This window comes from Pristiophorus japonicus, chromosome 1, assembly GCF_044704955.1.
Source record: "Pristiophorus japonicus isolate sPriJap1 chromosome 1, sPriJap1.hap1, whole genome shotgun sequence".
In the NCBI taxonomy this organism is placed as follows: Eukaryota; Metazoa; Chordata; class Chondrichthyes; family Pristiophoridae; genus Pristiophorus; species Pristiophorus japonicus.
The window spans coordinates 193,780,769-193,799,579 of record NC_091977.1 but is presented as its reverse complement, the minus strand read 5'-3'; the positions used below and the strand labels follow the sequence as shown (position 1 = coordinate 193,799,579).

General features: G+C 43.1%; 1 protein-coding gene across 1 annotated transcript in view; it reads left to right on the top strand.

Moving 5' to 3' along the window:
• The window catches only part of mrps27 (mitochondrial ribosomal protein S27), a 109,164-nt gene that overhangs the window by 48,330 nt on the left and 42,023 nt on the right, over positions 1 to 18,811 (top strand). Inside the window, exon 5 of the mRNA XM_070885922.1 lies at positions 4,425 to 4,539. Coding sequence (XP_070742023.1) covers positions 4,425 to 4,539 — 115 coding nt within the window. The remainder of the gene's footprint in view (positions 1 to 4,424; positions 4,540 to 18,811) is intronic.

Below are 18,811 nucleotides of genomic sequence, written 5' to 3'. Positions count from 1 at the left end.
AGCTGGTACAAATTCGCTCTAGGCTTTTGACATCAAGTGACCCAGTCTGCTGTGAATTGGTGTTTGAGTTGGAAGTCTCTGCATTTGTCCCAAGCTGGCATTTTTATGGAAAAATATCCATACCGTAGAGGTAATATTGCTGCCATTGTGTGTTTAAGAGCATTCTACCACCTCCCCCCCACCCTCCCCCCGCCAATCCCCAGCCATCAAATTAATGTTTACCAGTTACAGTATTTAATGCTTTATCATTTCAGGTTGACATTGCGCAATCTTATGCTATACACCAACACCAACATGCATAGCACTGTCGGTTTCCCAGAAATATGAATTTTGGTATCAGTAGTGAGAACTGATTGGTTTAATAGAGTTTTGCTCATCACGGTGAAGGATGTTAAAAGGGGCAATGTCTGGTACAGCACAAACAGATGCAGAATACAGCTTCTTGTACTCTGCCCCAACAATGTGCTTCAGCCCCAACCTCAGAAAAGCTCCAGTGTTACATTTTTTTTCTATTTCTCAGCTATCCTGTGGCCTTGCTGAGTGAAATTGTCAATTTGTGCTGAATTAGACAGTTTTGTGCTAGAACTGGATTAAAACTGCCCAAGCTGATTTTCAAATAAGACTCTTACGGCCAGCAGACTAAGGAACCTTTCGTCCCATCAGCCTGGATTGGATTTGTACACTGGTTTCGGAGATGGAAGACCAGTGCATGCTGCTTCGTTAAACAACTCTTTTGAACATCAGGCAATCTACTGCGTTGCCATTCTAATTGAAATGACTATTTTTAATTTATGCCAGCCAGTGTCTCTCATACACAGAAACCCACCATGCTCAATCATCTCCAAACTGCAAATCCATTTGCAGGATAGGCATACCAACGTCAATGTTCTCTCTCAGGCCAACATCCCCAGCATCGAGTCATTGCTCACACGCAGTCAGCTCCAATGGACGGGCTACATTGTCCGCATGCCTGATACAAGACTCCCGAAACAAGCACTCTACTCCGAGCTCCGTCATGGCAATTGAGTCCCAGAAGGGCAGAGAAAACGTTTCAAGGACACCCTCAAAGCATCCTTGAAAAAATGTGACATCCCCACTGACTCTTGGGAATCCCTGGCCCAAGACCGCTCAAAATGGATTAGAAGCTTTTGAGAAGGCGCCGAACACTTCGAGTCTCCTCGTCGAAATCACACGGAAGCCAAGCACAAACAGCGGAAGGAGCGTACAACAAACCAAGCACCCCATCCACCCGTCCCTTCAACCACCACCTGCCCCACCTGTGACATAGTCTGTAGATCCTGCATAGGACTCATTAGTCACCTTAGAACTCATATTAATGTGGAAGCAAGTCATCCACGACTCCGGGGGATTGCCTAAGAAGATTACTGACAAATCAAAAAAGTTGTTTTTGTTTGCCTGACTTGGATTGTAGGCCCTCTCCTATGGGAACTCACCTAAGCCCAGATAACTTAGATGTAGTTTGGCTTAGGGACCCCACTGTGTAGCTAGGCATATTGCTAACTGATTAAACCCATGCAGTTCGCCAGCACATGGCACTAGTAAGCTTTGCATTGCTTGTCCAATTAAGACCACGCTATGTTTTAAGGCATTCGATTTCAGGGTTATCTGAAGCTGACTAGTTGATCGATGCAGGACAGCTTGTGACTTAATGACTAAAGAAGACATGACTATTAATAACTAAAAATGTCACCAGCAATTAGAGGGAGGTAAGTATCTCCACATTTGTACAATTGAGAATACTCTGCTTATCTCCATTCAAAAGTGATGTAAGAAGACAGCATTACCGTGGGTGTCCAATTGTGTCACTATTAGAAACAATATGACAGTTGGGCATAAGATTTGCACAAAGTGGAGTCTGTATAGAACTGTTATAGCTAAAGAGGTTGATGATATGTTTCCGTCCCAAATCACCAGCTAACATCTTTGTTGTGACACAGTGGTTTTCACGAGCATCTCTGGAGCAGCAGTATCTCTTGTGGCAAATGTAATTTCCATGCATGAGAGAGCAATAGAAAGACTGCTGCCTCTTATAGCCATGGGCAGGTTGAATGCTCGGAATAAAGATCACACCTGCTGAGTTGATTTAGACATAAAAATGAATACTAGTATATCACTCATATTAATCTACCTTTACACAGTCGCTACTAAGTGCATCTTTAAGAGGTGATAAATTATAATATTCATGTACAAAGTTAGGCATTATTTGTGCAATAGCTTAAAAGACTATTTGCTGGTCAGTGATTTCCTTTCATATTTATATGTGGATGTTAATAAGATAATTAACACCTGTTCCAGAGGTTAAGACTAAAATGCCTGTGAGCCATTTTGAAATGCTATGAGGTTTTTTTAATCCAACCTAAGATTTGCATTTTGCTCTTGTATATTTTATAATATTACAGGTCTATCTAAAATGGCAGTCTTTGTATGTAAATATTAGAATTTTTCAGCAGTGTAAAGTTACATTAATATTTGAGAGATATTTTATTAGTGTTTTTCTGTCTATAATCAACTCAGCAGGCACAGTCTTTATACTTGTCTCTAAACAATTGCTACCTAAAACTTTTCACTATTTGTATAGTATAAATTAAGAATTAAACTATGTGTGAATGAAACTGAGGCGATACCTTGTGCTGCATTTATGTTACAAACCACTTCTACTTGAAGTCATGCTTTTTGTATTTGTAGTTGTGTATAAACTTGTGTAGAAGACTAACTTGGTCTGTCTTGGTCCAGCAGCCCTAAGTATCCCTGTTTTGATCTCAAATACAGCAAAAATTTGGCACCTCACTTTGCGGCAAATTTTGTATCCGCATTTAAATGCCGAGGGGAGGATTCTGCAAGGTTCTTCCAATCTCCCGCCATAACTTGGGCTGAAGATTGGCAGAACCCTTGGTGAATGGCCGTTTTTAACCATTTTTGCCGCTTCTCCGGGAAATTCTACCAATCTTCAACTGAAGTTATGGCAGGAGATTGAACGAACTCCTATAGAAATTCCAGGCGTAGGTGTACTCGACTGGTCTAATGTTCTCAATCCCAGGTTGTATTAAAATGTGTTTGTTTTACATTGCGATTGATTTATATATCACAGATGGCAACAAGCAACTTATTTAAAAGTCATGATTTGTAATGTACATTTCTTGCCATTGGTCCTTTTTTGATAGGACCATTGAAGTTTACAGCATGTTAGGAGGCTTTTCAGCCCATCATGTCTGTGCTGACTCTTGCTAAGCAATTCAAAGCGAATCCCACTCGCTCTCCATAGCCTCATATTTTCCTCCTTTCAAATGTTTATCCCCTTTTCCTTTAAATGATGAAATGGTTTCTAAAACATTCTATCTTCCGAAAACTATCCAAATAAAGAAATTGCCGAAAGATGGGAATCAGTCAGCATCTATAAGGGTTAGAAATTTGCCTCCTTTGCTCCTCCCGTTAGCACCTCCGGGGGGCGGGGGGGATGATAATGGGGCGCTACTGGCTTTGCGACCTGGCATAGCGAGAGCACCGATGCCTGCAAACGTCCTAAAAAGGTTTGGGCCGCGATCAGTCAGCCCTGCACTCTGCTAGAGTGCTTGGGGCTGATAGTGGCGGTAACCCCTAGCGCCACTCCTGCGCCCGGAGATTGTGTTGCGCATCGCCCTGATAGCACGCTGGACCCGAACTTCAGTTCCGCCTCATGCAGCATCACCGGACGACAACACCGACAGCTGCAGGAGGCGTTGTTCAGGAGGCCGGGCGCTTCAGGAGTGCTGTTTAAAGGAGATGATGGTTGCGGGTGGTAAAAAGTTGCTGTCATGTTTAACGTTCATTTTTCTAAAAAGGTTTGGGCCGCGATCGATCAGCCCTACACTCTGCTAGAGTGCTTGGGGATGATAGCGGTGGTTAATGACTGCCATCGGTGACAAGGCACCTCTTTTCATTGCAGAGACTGCAGCGATGACCTTTCCCTTTAAGGGAGGGAAGGAGCCTCCGATCCCGGCAGCGCTGCCCTTGACGTTGTGCAGTGCTGCACTGCTACCGTCCTTCCTGTCGGCTTCAGTGCTTCAAGGGAAGTGGTAGCACTTGATTTAACGCTGCACTTTCTTCTTGAAGCGCTCAAGTGGAAGCTCGCGTCGGAGTCCCTCGTGTAGCGCCCAGCGATACTTTTGTGCTACCGCAAGAGTTATCGCCCCAAACGGAGCACTACGCAATTTTTCCCCCGTGTCTATTTCCATCACTTTCTGTTTTTATTACAGTTAACCATGTTTGATTCTCAAATGCAACAGAAACTTGTGACCCTCACTTTGGTTTGGATTCTACATCTGATCCAATGTTAGTCCGAAGTTGTGTTTGTCCGAAGCATATGTTTTTATTAAAATATTAAAGCTATGAAATTTACTTTGTCTTCACCTCCTTTTAAATTTTAGGTTTCGACATAGTCCAAACTGCTGGTATTTAAGAGATTGGACTATCCACAGCTGGATTCGACAGTGTTTGAAGTATGATGCTAGGGACAAGGCCTTGCACACTGTGAGAAACCAGGTACAATTACTGAACTAATTCATTGGATAAACATGCATTTCAATGGACAACATTTTAGGAAAGAATAAGTCGCACAGTATGGAAAATGAATATTAACATGGGTGAAGATTATATTTTTAATTCTTTCAGTACTGCTGGCATTGCTCTGAAAGATTTGTCAAACAATTTATTTGTACATATTTGATCTAAAGGTGATTAATTTTTCATAATGTAAGATATAAACTGTAAAAAAGGAAGGCTTACATTTATATAGTGCCTTTAATGACTATCGGATGTCCCAAAGCACTTTACAGTCAATTGATTGCTTTTGAAGTGCATTCACTGTTGTAATGTAGGAAACGCGGCAGCCAATCTGCACACAGCAAGCTCCCACAAACAGTAATGTGATAATGGCCAAATAATCTGTTTTTTGTTATGTTAATTGAGGGATAAATATTGGACAGGACACCAGGCATAACTCCCCTGCTCGTCTTCGAAATAGTGCCATGGGATATTTTACGTCCACCTGAGAGAGCAGACGGGGCCTCGATTTAACGTCTCATCCGAAAGACGGCTCCACCGACAGTGCAGTGCTCCCTCAGTACTACACTGGAGTGTCAGCCTATATTTTTGTGCTCAAGTCTCTGGAATGGGTCTTGAACCCACAACCTTCTCATACATATATATATATATATATTTCCAAGAAGCAACTAATTTGAATTCATCACAGAAATGACAGTGCATAAAATAGAGTCTCTGGTGTATTCCCAAGGTGGAGTTTAGCAGAACAATCCTGATAGCATAGGTAAAGCACAGAATATTCCCACTGAAAGCAAGAATCTGACCATGCAGTAGGCAATCCTGCACTGCGTTATCACTCACATAGGCAGCATCACCTCATTTTGAATAATACAATGCCGTTACTGAGTCAGAACTTATTGCTTCCAGTTTTCATAAAGACTAAGCCTGTATGTTACTGGAACACCTCTGTATATGTGCTTCCAGAGAATAACTGATAACTAAATTCCTAGAGTTTTCTTCTCACGCTTGACTTCATCTAAACTCTCAAGCTACTTTTTTGTAATGGTTGTAAGGTTCGGATTCTATACTGTATCAGGCATATGATAGAAAGATGTTTGAGGCTTATGCAGGCAGGAGATTGGAATTCTGATCATCTTATCTAAAGCTATTCACAATTTGGCAGCAGCAGTGGTCGTGTACCAGAAAGCTATCCCTTAGTAATAAATGGATCCTAATATTTTCTGACAGGTTCCCCCTAACGTCCTGAAGAGGATTTGTAGCTAAAAGATCATAGCCTAGATGTTCCTATTTTTGATGAAAGTATCACTTTGCTTGACAAGAGAATAATATAAACTATGTTCCCACAGTCAGTACTTGGAATGCCAGATTGGTAACCCAAGGATAGAAACAGCAGAATTACAAAGCTACCCTAAATTTCCTCCATTTATTCAATCTCAAGGGTGACCTTACCGATGCAATGTTGCACTGGTCATTTTTTTTATATATATGTTAATAAATTGCCCATCTGTGTTGCCATTGTACCACGGGACATCGCTGCAGGAGTTCCTCAATGTAGTGTCCTAGACCCAACCATCTTCATCTCCTTCATCAATGACCTTCCTTTGATCATACGGTTAGAAATGGGGATGTTTGCTGATGATTGCACAGTATTCAGTTCCATTCGCAACTCCTCAGATAATGAAGCAGTCCGTGCCTTCATGCAGTAAAACCTGGACATGGCACCCATTTTTGGGTGCGCTGTTCCTTTAACAGGCTGCGCGGCCCATTCAAAATTTCGCACATGCGAAATCTCAGTTTTGAAAAGCCAGTCCAGGCTGTGCAGCTTACAGGGAACGTTAGTCAGGAGTGTGATGGAATACTCTCCACTTGCCTGGATGAGTGCAGCTCCAACAACACATTCGACACCATCCAGGAGAAAGCTTCCTGCTTGATTGGCACCCCATCCAGCACCTTAAACATTCACTCCCTCCACCACCGGCGTACCATGGCTGCAGTGTGAACCATCTACAAGATACACTACAGCAACTTGCCAAGGCTTCTTCGACAGCACCTCCCAAACCCACAACCTCTACCCCCCAGAAGGACAAGGGTAGCAAGCGCATGGAAACACCACCACCTCCAAGTTCCCCTACAAGAAACACACCATCCTAACTTGGAAATATCTCGCCGTTCCTTCATCGTCGCTGGGTCAAAATGCTGGAAAACTCTCCCTAACAGCACTGTGGGAGTACATTCATCACATGGACTGCAGCGGGTAAGAAGGCAGTTCACCACCACCTTCTGAAGGGCAATGAGGGATGGGCAATAAAAGCTGGCCCACATCCCATGAATGAATGATAACAAAACAAAATTACTACCTGAAGAAAGGAGATGCAACAGTTTAAATTGTTAAATTTCTGCACCAGAGAGGTTGATTGACAGTGCATTAACAATCATCACATTGTTAAAAAGACACTTATGCTGTTAATTTCCAGACTTAACTTTCTGGGACAAGTTTAATGGACAATTAATGTGCAGATCCAGCAAGTTCTTAAAAATGATGGGGAGGCTATGGGCAAGATGCCATTTCAGTGAAGCACATGTCAGAGCAGCGTAAATCGACCAGCAAGTTCTGGAGATTCACAACTCACAGCATTCTCTTAATCCCCTGAATTTGCTGGCTGATTTGCACATTAATAATGGCGTGCGTCGTTCACACACCTTTACTTTTCCAGCAAGATTTTTTGTCTGCAATAATAGAAAATACATTAATATTTATTTCTCCCAAGTGCTGAGCTTATAGATTTTTTTTAAACCACGCAATTTATCTTCAAATGAATTTTGTTCTAGACCCAAATATATACTTTGCGTGCTTTGTGGTCACAACCTTTTCATTTTGAGGATTAAGGTCTGATTTAACTTTATCATGGTGACTAACTATAATACTGATATGTGAAACAGATGTTTTCCAGCGTCAGTTTTAATCTCTTTTTCCAAATTACCATGAACTATGCTATGCAGTAATGTCAGTGGATTACCCTGCATGCTGGAGTGAGGTAGTGTGCTCACTGTAGTGGATTGCTACAGCTAACTGTTTTTGTACTAAATTGGCATCCTGTCTTTTCATTGTTTGCCATGCTAATAGAATTTTTGTCACAGATACAATAACTAGAATTTAAAATTTTGGGAGAATTCTAAAGAACCTGGAATCAAGAATCTGTTTTCCACTATACAGTGCATCTATTAATTAAAAAAATATGCATTTAGTTTTAATAACTGTTACAGGCGACAAGGAGAGGTTGTTTAACTCTTGAACTACCAGCCGGTTAAGGGAAATTCTTGTTTCCCGAAGCTACCCAGGTCTCTTTGGATTCAATTTTCCCCAAAGGTTTTTTTTTGGCGTACTTGTTGAGTTACGCCTTGTTGGGGCCCAAGTACGGCAAAAAAAATTTCTACGTTTCCCCATTTGATTTCTTCATTTTGTCGCAGCCTAACCTGTCCTTTAGTTTTGGGGCTGGAACCTTGATCTGCGCCAAAAAGATCGGGTTGCCACGGTAACTAGGGACACAATGTGGGCTGAGGCTGCAAAGTGAAACATACAACCAGTTCGAAACACATTAAAATACATTGCAGCAACTTAAAAACGCTGGTCTCCACTGGTCGGGGAGACTAGAACTAGGGGGCACAGCCTCAAAATACGGGGGAGCCAATTTAAAACCGAGTTGAGAAGGAATTTCTTCTCCCAGAGGGTTGTGAATCTGTGGAATTCTCTGCCCAAGGAAGCAGTTGAGGCTAGCTCATTGAATGTATTCAAGTCACAGATAGATAGATTTTTTAACCAATAAGGGAATTAAGGGTTACGGGGAGCGGGCGGGTAAGTGGAGCTGAGTCCACGGCCAGATCAGCCATAATCTTGTTGAATGGTGGAGCAGGCTCGAGGGGCTAGATGGCCTACTCCTGTTCCTAATTCTTATGTTCTTATGACGCGCTTGAGGCGGTCGGCACCAGCGGGCAGAAGTGGGGACAGGACGAAAAATCCCGAGCTGAATTTGGGTCGTGGCGGCCAATGGACTGCAACGCAGCGGCCACTTGATTCTACCGCACAGCCGCCGCAAAACGGCAGTAACAGGCCGAATCCGGACCTTGAATTTTGGTCCCCAGCCCTTCTGCCACTGGAAACAGTTCCTTCTTATTTGCTCTATCAAAACCATTCATGATTTTGAACACCTCTATCAAATCTCCACTTAACCTTCTCTGCTCCAATACCTGGTAGTATTCTCATGAATCTCTTATGCACCCTCTCTAAGGCCTTGACATCCTTCCTAAAGTGTGGTGCCCACAATTGAACACAATACTCCAGCTAAGGCCAAACTAATATTTTATAAAGGATTAGCATAACTTCTCGCTTTTGTACTATATACCTCTATTAATAAAGCCAAGGATCCCATATGCTTTTTTTTAACAACCTTCTCAACTTGTCCTGCCACTTTCAAAGATTTGTGAATGTACACCCCATGGTGTCCCCTTTCAAACGGTACCATTTAGATAACGGTGCCATCATAGAATCATAGAAGTTTACAGCATGGGAGGAGGCCATTTCGGCCCATTGTGTCAATGTCATTGTGCTGGCCAACAATAGGCTATCCAGCCTAATCCCACTTTCCAGCTCTAGGTCCGTAACCCTGCAGGCTACAGCACTTCGGGTGCACATCAAAGTACTTTTTAAATGTAGTGAGGGTTTCTGCCTCTACCACCCTTTCAGGCAGTGAGTTCCAGACCTCCACAAACCTCTGCGTGAAGAAATTTCCCCTCAAATCCCCTCTAAACCTTCTACCTATTACTTTAAATTTATACCCCCCCCCCCTGATTGTTGACTCCTCTGCTAAGGGAAATAGACCCTTTCTATCCACTATATCTAGGCCCCTCATAATTTTATACACCTCAATGAGGTCTCCCCTCAGCCTCCTCTGTTCCAATGAAAACAAATCCAGCCTGTCTAATCTGTCCTCATAGCTTAGATTCTCCACTCCCGGCAACATCCTCATAAATCTCCTCTGTACCCTCTCCAATGCAATCACGTCCGTCCTGTAATGCGGTGACCAGAGCTGCATGCAGTACTCCAGCTGTAACGTGTAACAAGTCTGGATTAATTAATGATCTCATAGTGAAGGATCCTCTTGGGAAGAGTGATCATAGCATGGTAGAATTTCCAATTCAGTTTGAGAGTGAGAAAATTAGGTCTCAAGCTAGTGTCCTGAACTTAAGTAAAGGTAATTACAAAGGTATGAAGGCAAGTTGGTTAAAGTGGACTGGGAAAATATATTAAAGGGTAAGACTGTAGTAAAGCAGTGGAAAACATTTAAGAAGCTATTTCATAACTCTCAGCAAAGATATATTCCAGTGAGAAAAAAAGACTCTCTAAGAGAAGGTTGAACCATCCGTGGCTAACTAAAGAAGTAAAAGATGATATCAAATTGAAAACAAAGGCATACAATGTTGCGAAGAACAGTGGAAGGCCAGAGGATTGGAAAATTTTTAGAAACCATCAAAGGACAACTAAAAAAATGATGAAGAGTGAGAAGATAGCTTATGAGAGTAAACCAGCAAGAAATATAAAAACAGACAGTAAGAGCTTCCATGGGTATATAAAAAGGAAGTGAGGAGCTGAAGTAAATAATCCCTTAGAGGATGAGACTGGAGAATTAATAATGGGAAACAGGGAAATGGCGAAGATTTTGAACAAATATTTTGTATCGGTCTTCACGGTAGAAGACACTAAAAGCATCCCAATAATTGATCATCAAGGGGCTATTAGCGGGGGGGGGGGGGAGGACTTAAAACAATCACTAACACTAGAGAAAAAGTACTAGGCAAATTAATGGGACTAAAGGTGGACAATTCCCCTAGACCTGAAGACCTACATCCTAGGGTCTTAAAAGAAGTGGCTGCAGAGATAATGGATGCATTGGTTGGAATCCACCAAAAGTTCCTGGATTCTGGAGTGGTCCCAGCGGATCGGAAAACCGCAAATGTAGCGCTCCTATTTAAGAAAGGAGGGAAACAGAATGCAGGAAACTATAAACCAGTTACCCTAACATCTGTCCTTGGGAAAATGCTGGAGTCCATTAAGGAAGTAGTAGCAGGACATTTAGAAAATCATAATGCAGTCAAGCAGAATCAGCATGGTTTTATGAAAGGGGAATCATGTTTGACAAATTTGCTGAAGTTCTTTGAGGATGTAATGAGCAGGGTGGATAAAGGGGAACCAGTGGATGTGGTGTATTTGGATTTTCAGAAAGCATTTGATAAGGTGCCACATAAAAGGTTACTGCACAGGATAAGAGCTCACGGGGTTGGGGGTAATATATTAGCGTGGATAGAGGATTAGCTAACTAACAGAAAACAGAGAGTTGGGATAAATGGCTCATTTTCAGGTTGGCAAACTGAAACTAGTTGGTTGCCACAGGGATCATTGCTGGGACCTGAACTATTTACAATTTATATTAATGACTTGGACGAAGAGACCAAGTGTAAGGTAGCCAAATTTGCTGATGACACAAAGATAGGTGGGAAAGCAAGCTGTGAGGAGCATGCAACTAATCTACAAAGGGATATAGACAGGCTAAGTGAGTGGGCAAAAATTCGGCAGATGGACTATAATGTGGGAAAATGTGAGGATATCCACTTTGGTAGGAAAAATAAAAAAGCTAATTATTATTTAAATGGGGAGAGATTACAAAATGCTGCGGTACAGAGGGATCTGGGGGTCCTTGTACATGAAACACAAAAAGTTAACATGCAGGACAGCAAGTAATTAGGAAGGCTAATAGCCTTTATTGCAAGGGGGATGGAATATAAAAGTAGGGAAGGTCAGCTACAATTGTACAGGGCATTGGTAAGACCACACCTGGAGTACTGCATACAGTTTTGGTTTCTTTATTTAAGGAAGGATATACTTGCATTGGAGGCAGTTCAGAGAAGGTTCACGAGGTTGATTCCTGAGATGAGGGCGTTGTCAAGTGAAGAAAGGTTGATCAGGTTGGGCCTATACTCATTGGAGTTTAGAAGACTGAGAGGTGATCTTATTGAAACGTATAAGATTCTGAGGGGGCTCGACAGGGTAGATACAGAGAGGAAGTTTCCCCTCATAGGGGAATCTAGAACTAGGGGGCATAGTTTCAGAATAAGAGATTGCCCATTTAAAACAGAAATGAGGAGGAATTTCTTCTCTCAGAGGGTCGTGAATCTTTACAACTCTCTACCCCATAGAGCTATGGAGGCTGGGTCATTGAATATATATAAGGTGGAGGTCGGCAGATTTTTGAACGATAAGGGAGTCAAGGGTTATGGGGAGCGGGCGGGGAAATGGACTTGAGGCCAGGATCAGATCGGCCATGATCTTATTGAATGGCAGAGCAGGCTCGAGGGGCCAAATGGCCTACTCCTGCTCCTATTTCTTATGTTCTTATGAATGCAAACCAACAAATTGGCATCTTTTACATAAAGTACATGAGTGAATAGAATAGTTTTCATGGTAATGTCGGTTATTTCCCTAAGTTCCTCGTTTCATGAAAAGTGTAAAAGACATATTCTCACCAATTCTTACTTTCAAACTAGCTATCCCCAAGCTAATTGGCCCTGTCTTTTCTGTAATATGCAACAAGTCTTCTATCTATGATCCTCAGGTGATAAGAGTATTCAAACAGGCTCATTTAGACAGACTGTGAAAATTCACAGACCCCCAAGTCAAGGCTGCTACATGCAGTTCGGCATGTTGCATTAACTCATCAATCAACTTGACATTTTTGGACCTTGGGTAGCGAGCCAATAAAACGTTAAAAGACTTTCAATTGAGCCAATAAGGTCAAAGAAGGCGAATTCTTTTCTGTAAATTGATCCAAGTATAAAATACAGCCATTTTGACCATGTGTCTCAGTAAGACAAAGAAACTGGCAATCAGCCAGCAGTTTGTTGCTCTCTGCCAAGATTAAAAAGTTAAAACTACCATCGGAGTTCGTATTTCATTGGAAGTTAAGAGATCTAACAATTTTGGCGCTGCGAACAGGATCGCTGAGGAAAGAAACTGAATTTTGGACATCGGACCTACATATTGAGGTAAAGAATCCTCTTTTTTAAAAAAAAGTCCTCGGACAAAAGTCTAAAAACGCCTCTCCTTCTACGCGATTCCGAAAGCCTCCGGTTTGCGAACCCTCCGGTTGGTAGTCGGCTCGAGGTCCCATAGACGTCTAAGCTTCGGCGGTGTGTTAGTTAATTAATCACCGACCTATTGATCGGCTAGCAGGCCTACGACTTGAGACCCCAGTAAAGAACTCAGTAAAGAAATGGCGGCAGGAGATAAGGGCAAAGAATTGCCTACAACTGTTAAAGGTGGGCAGGCACCACCTCAAGTTTCGCTAGATTTAATTCTCGAACAGTTGAAAGAATACATAGAGCAACAATTCAACTTATCTAAAACCTGTATTAAGATCGAACAAAAGTACGGAACCTCCAAAGGACAATGGTCCTTGGATGAGATTAAAAGGGTCTGGGGAAAAACGACCCGTATGAAAAATAAAGAGCGAACTAGATGGTCCCTAGCGGTTATGGGCCAGATCCGAAACCAGAATTAAATTATAATGCGTTCCCAACATGATCGAGAACTGACCAGTACAAAGGATCAATTGCAAGCTGTTTGTGCACAGCTGCGACAGAAAAAGCTTGAACTTGAAAAGCTGGAAGCGTAAGTTAAAGATCTTAAAGGTGAAATTAAAGAATGGAAAAAATCATTAGGTCAAGAGACAGTAATAGGAAAAGGAAAATGTATTGATCAATTCCCAGGTTTGGATAAATTAAAAGCGCAAACCCGAAGACACAACCGAGGAATAGATACGGTTTCTAAATCCTCCGACAATACAGTGTCGGAGGATGATGAAGAATTAGGGGTGCGCTTTGCCCCGTTTAAAAAAAGACGAGTTGTAGTCAAATCAGAAGAGACTGCGGATGAGGGCGGAACCAAAAAAACAAAGAGAAGGGTGTATGGAGAATACTTAGTTCATGCTCCGGCAGACCCAGAGAAAATTGATAAATGGTCCAAGGAATTGCCCAATCCAAAGAAAGGGGGAGTAAAAACATGGGACCAATTGGACCGCTTAAGAAATATATATCAACTTCATCCCTGGGACGGAGTGCAAATTTTGACCATAATGGTGCCAGAAACACAGGGAAGAAAATTGCACGACAAGGTAGATGAAGCTTTGGGGCAGAATGAGCAAGAATTAGACGCAGGATGGGAGGCGATTAAACACTGGCTGCAAGCCTTCAGTCCAGCTAAGACAGACTGGGGAAAAATTGCAGCCTGCCAACAGAAAGGAACAGAGGAGGTCCTGGAGTATGACGAGCGGTTTAGATACACGTGGCTAGAACATTCGGGTATGAATAATACGGATGAGGAAATGGATGAACAAGCGTTTGGACCCCTGAAAGCAGCTTTCGTGGCAGGTCTAAAGCCAGAACTGTCCAAAATGCTTAAGGTTGTGTTACCGGACTGGGAAGGTAGAGGAACTACCTTTGCAGCATTGGTGGATCGATGTAACCAATTAGATCGGGATATGGGAGCTAAAGTCCGAACTGTACAGGCTATGGGATGGAAATCCCAGGATTCCGATAAACAGTTATTAGGAAAATTACCCGGAAAATGTCATTATTGTGGGAAAGAAGGTCACTGGGCCAAGACGTGCAGGGCAAAACAGAAAGGTCATGGCTGGGGAAGAGGACGCAGCTAGGGATAATGCCCTCAAACCGGAACATAAATATTTCTCAGTTATAGATATAGCCAACGGATTTTGGTCGGTGCCTCTGGCGGAGGTTCGACAGTGGTTTGCTTTCACAGTCCAAGGACAACAGTATACTTGGACCCGGTTACCGCAGGGTTTCCACAACAGCCCTACGGTATTCCACATGGCTTTACAAAGCCATTTGTGAGAATTACCTCCGCTGTCATCCACAGTCATCCAATATGTAGACGATATCCTGCTAGCTTCAAACACGGAAGAACAGCATGAACAAGATTTACGAGCTTTGCTGGATCACCTTCGGCTGAAAGGACATAAAGCCAGCATCGACAAAGCACAAATATCCCAAGAAGAGGTTGTATACCTGGGACAAAAGATTTCACAAGGAAAGAGAGAACTTACCCAGGATAGAACTGCAGCCATTCGGGCTGCTAAAAAACCCACCACTATTCAGGAACTATGGTCTTTTTTGGGATTGTGTAACTTTAACAGAAATTGGATTGACTCCTTCACACAGCTTGCTCAGCCACTGAATGATATTTTAAAGGGGAAACGTGCCTCTAAAGAAGCCATCACCCTCACTAAAGAACAGCAAGAGGCCTTCCTGAGTTTGAAAAAGGTTTTGTGTTCGGCACCGGCTCTGGGAATCCCCGATAGTGGTAAGCCATTTACCCTGTTTGTTCATGAGAAAGAAGGATATATGACAGCTATACTGACACAAGAACATGGGGATCGGCAAAGACCTATTGGCTATTATTCGGCAAAACTGGATGCGGTAGCCCTCGGATGGGGAAGTTGCCTAAGGGCCATGGAAGCTACATGTCGAGCGGTAATGACCACTGCGGGTCTAGTCCTCGACCAAAAGCTGATTGTCAAGTGTCCCCACACCGTACATGCTTTGCTGTCTATGAATAGAATGTCTCAGGTGACGGCAGCAAGATGGACCCGCTGGACAGCAGTTTTGGAAGCTCCTAATCTCCATATCGTCCGGGCCAGCCCGGTTAATCCCGCAACTATGCTCCCGATGTCAGAATCGAGGGAGCAAGAGGGGGGAGAATGTGAAGAGCATGACTGCGTGGAGATTTTAAAAGAAACAGAAGAAGCAGCCTTAGCAGCAGAGGAGCCTCTGCACAACCCAGACCTCATCCTGTTTACAGATGGTTCCTCCTTTGTTGACAATGGTACCAGAAAAGCAGGATGGGCAGCTACAACCTTATATGAGGTAGTAGCAAAAGGATGTTTACCCTCAGGAACGTCAGCACAACAGGCCGAGTTACGGGCCCTGTCAGAAGCATGTTGAATAGCAGAAGGACAGACAGCTAATGTCTACACAGATTCGCGTTATGCTTTTGGAGTCGCTCACGACTTTGGTATGTTATGGCGGAAAAGAGGATTCCTCACTGCTGCTGGTACACCTATCCGAAATGGAAAAGAAGTCCGAGACTTACTGGAGGCCATACAATTACCTCAGGAAGTGTCCATCCTGAAGTGTAAGGCCCATACCAAGGAAAATACCACAGAAGCACAGGGAAATGCCCTAACCGACCAGGCAGCTAAAGATGCCGCCTCACAGGGCGTTTCTCCAGAAGAACCAACACAGATGTGCAGATTGAAAGCACTCAGGACTCTGACACGAGACCTTCAAACACTGCAAGGCGAGTGCTCCCGAGAGGAAAAATGGACATGGATTGAGGCAGGAATTAAGCTATGCGAAGATGGTGTCTGGAGACAAAGCGTTACCGACAAACCTGTTGCGCCACAAGCGCTTATGCCTTTTTTAGCCCAACAGATCCACTCGTGGGGACACTTGGCCTCACAACAGATGACGGCATGGTTCCAGAAAAGCTGGTGGGGTCGGGGATTTAAAAAACATGCCCAGCTAGTAACAGACCGCTGTGTGGTCTGCCAGAAAAATTATTCTGGACCCATCACGGTAATGCCCCAACTGAGGCCCCCTGCCCCTGTCGGACCATTCCAGCATCTGCAGGTTGATTATATATCTCTTCCTTCATGCCAAGGATACACTAACATTCTTGTCATGGTCGACAGATTCTCTAGATGGGTAGAAGCTGTCCCAACTAAAAGAGCCACAGCCATTCACACTGCAAAGGTCTTGTGTAAGGATTACATTCCCCGATGGGGAGTTCCGAGTAGCATTGACTCAGATCAGGGAACACACTTCACAGGTGCTGTCTGCCAAGAAGTCTGTAGGTTACTGAACATTACGTGGGATTTACACTGTCCTTATCATCCACAATCATCAGGATAAGTAGGGCGAATGAATCGAACTCTGAAACAACGGCTTGCCAAATATCACCAAGAAGGAACACCATGGCCCAGGCACTACCAATAGTGCTATGTAGCATTAGGGCAACCCCGAACAAAACTACAGGTCTAAGCCCATTTGAAATTATAACAGGAAGACCCATGTCGCTGCCAGGAACTATTGATTTACGGAAAGCTGATGTTCACTTAATGAGTGACACTTTGTTATCATACTGTCAGAACTTAACCAATGCTATTAGTTCTGTTTCCCAACAGGTATCGGCAGCTTGGGGTAATCCACCCGAAGGAGGACACGACATCATGCCGGGAGTCTGGGTGTATGTGAAAAAGTTGCATAAAGAACCTTTGGGTGCCAAGTGGGAGGGACCTTATCAAGTGTTATTGACCACCCAGGCAGCTGTTAAAGTCCAAGGAAAGAAAGCCTGGATCCACGCTTCACACGTTAAACGAGCACCCGTAACTGAAGCTGAAATCTAATAAGGACAATTACATTTTGCGAAAATGTATAAATTTACTGTATTATTGATTGTAGGTATTCTAGGCATAGGCCTACTTCTTACTAGCCGACCTTCTGCACCAAAGGGGAATAGTAGGGTAGCAAGGGAATTACATGTAAATACCTTTTTATATATGTCATACATTTATGCCAAACAAGGTAACATTTCTAGTTGTTGGGTGTGTGCGCATATTCCTATTCACTCAAAGGGAGGGATTCCCTTGAGGCCAGTTTCCTTGAATATCTCGAAAATGGCTGAGTGGATAATTAATCAAAATAAAACAGGCAATGCGTTTCAGGATACGGAAAACTGGGCACGTAAATGGAAGTCAGCAGGTTACAATCTGACTACCTTTGAAGGGGGATACCAACCGTGCTACAATAATTCATTTTTTGTTATCACTAATACAACGGGAATAGGAAGACCGGGGGAATCGGTCTGTCTGATTAGAAACATCAAAGGTGGCCAAAATATGGGGTATAGTAACTGCTCCCAGAATTATAACATAATCAAGCCACGGAACCATCCAAACTGGGCCGATGTGGGAATTTTTAACGTAACGGGGATTCTGAATAAAACAGATGGAAAAGCCTGGACAGGCCCCAGAGTGTTGCTGACAAAGAAACAGCTAACATTCATTGCATATAATGGCACCTATTGGGTGTGTGGCCACAAGGCCTACCCTTGGCTGCCCCAGAATTGGATGGGATCCTGCTATTTAGCCTACATTGTGCCTTATATGTATCATATAAAGTCACTGTCGGAACATTTACACCATCCTAAGAGAGCTATCACAGAAACAGAGAGGTTCTTTGCCATTCTGATCCCTGGATATGGGACCGCCAAACTGGCAAGGGAATCCATTAACATGGCATCCATTGTGGAACGAGTAGCCAATGATACCTCAGAGGCCCTAGTTAAAATCAATGCAGAAATGGTAGCAATCCGCACAGTAGCCCTACAGAATAGACTGGCCCTTGATTACATTCTGGCTGAAAAGGGAGATACTTGCGCCGTACTCGGAACTGAGTGTTGCACATATATCCCAGATAGCTCCGAAGAAATTACCCACTTAGCGGAGCATATCCAAAAGGAGGTAGAAAAACTTAAGCAACCCCCATCATTCACTTTGTGGAGCGGAGCCACTGAATGGCTAGGTTCAATAAGAACTTCATTGGTGAAGGTTTAATTCTATTTGTTGTAATTGTTTTACTTTTATATTGTTTGTTTAAGTTGATTGAATGTTGTTGCGACCAGGCGGCTGTAGCTGCTGTCCCGCAGGTGAGACACCTTGCAGGTCCCAGCAGACCGTCTGTACGTGGCACAGGGGTATGTTATGCTTAAGGAAAGGTGGTTTACTGGTTGAATTAAGATATTGATTTGGATTAAATTGGAATAAGGTTAATTAACCTACTAAAACCAGACTTCCATTGTGGCCACGATGGAACTCGGGTTGGTGTAAATTTGTGTGGAAGCTACTAGTCCGGACATGTGGCGAAACACATCAACAAATTTTAGAAGGAAACTCTATTAACATGTATGAAATTATTTTGTAGAATGTTTAACCAGTGATACCTGATGTTTTATGATTCAGTTTGTGAAAGAATCAAAGGGGGGATTGATAGAGTATTCAAACAGGCTCATTTCGACAGACTGCGAAAATTCACAGACCCCCAAGTCAAGGCTGCTACATGCAGT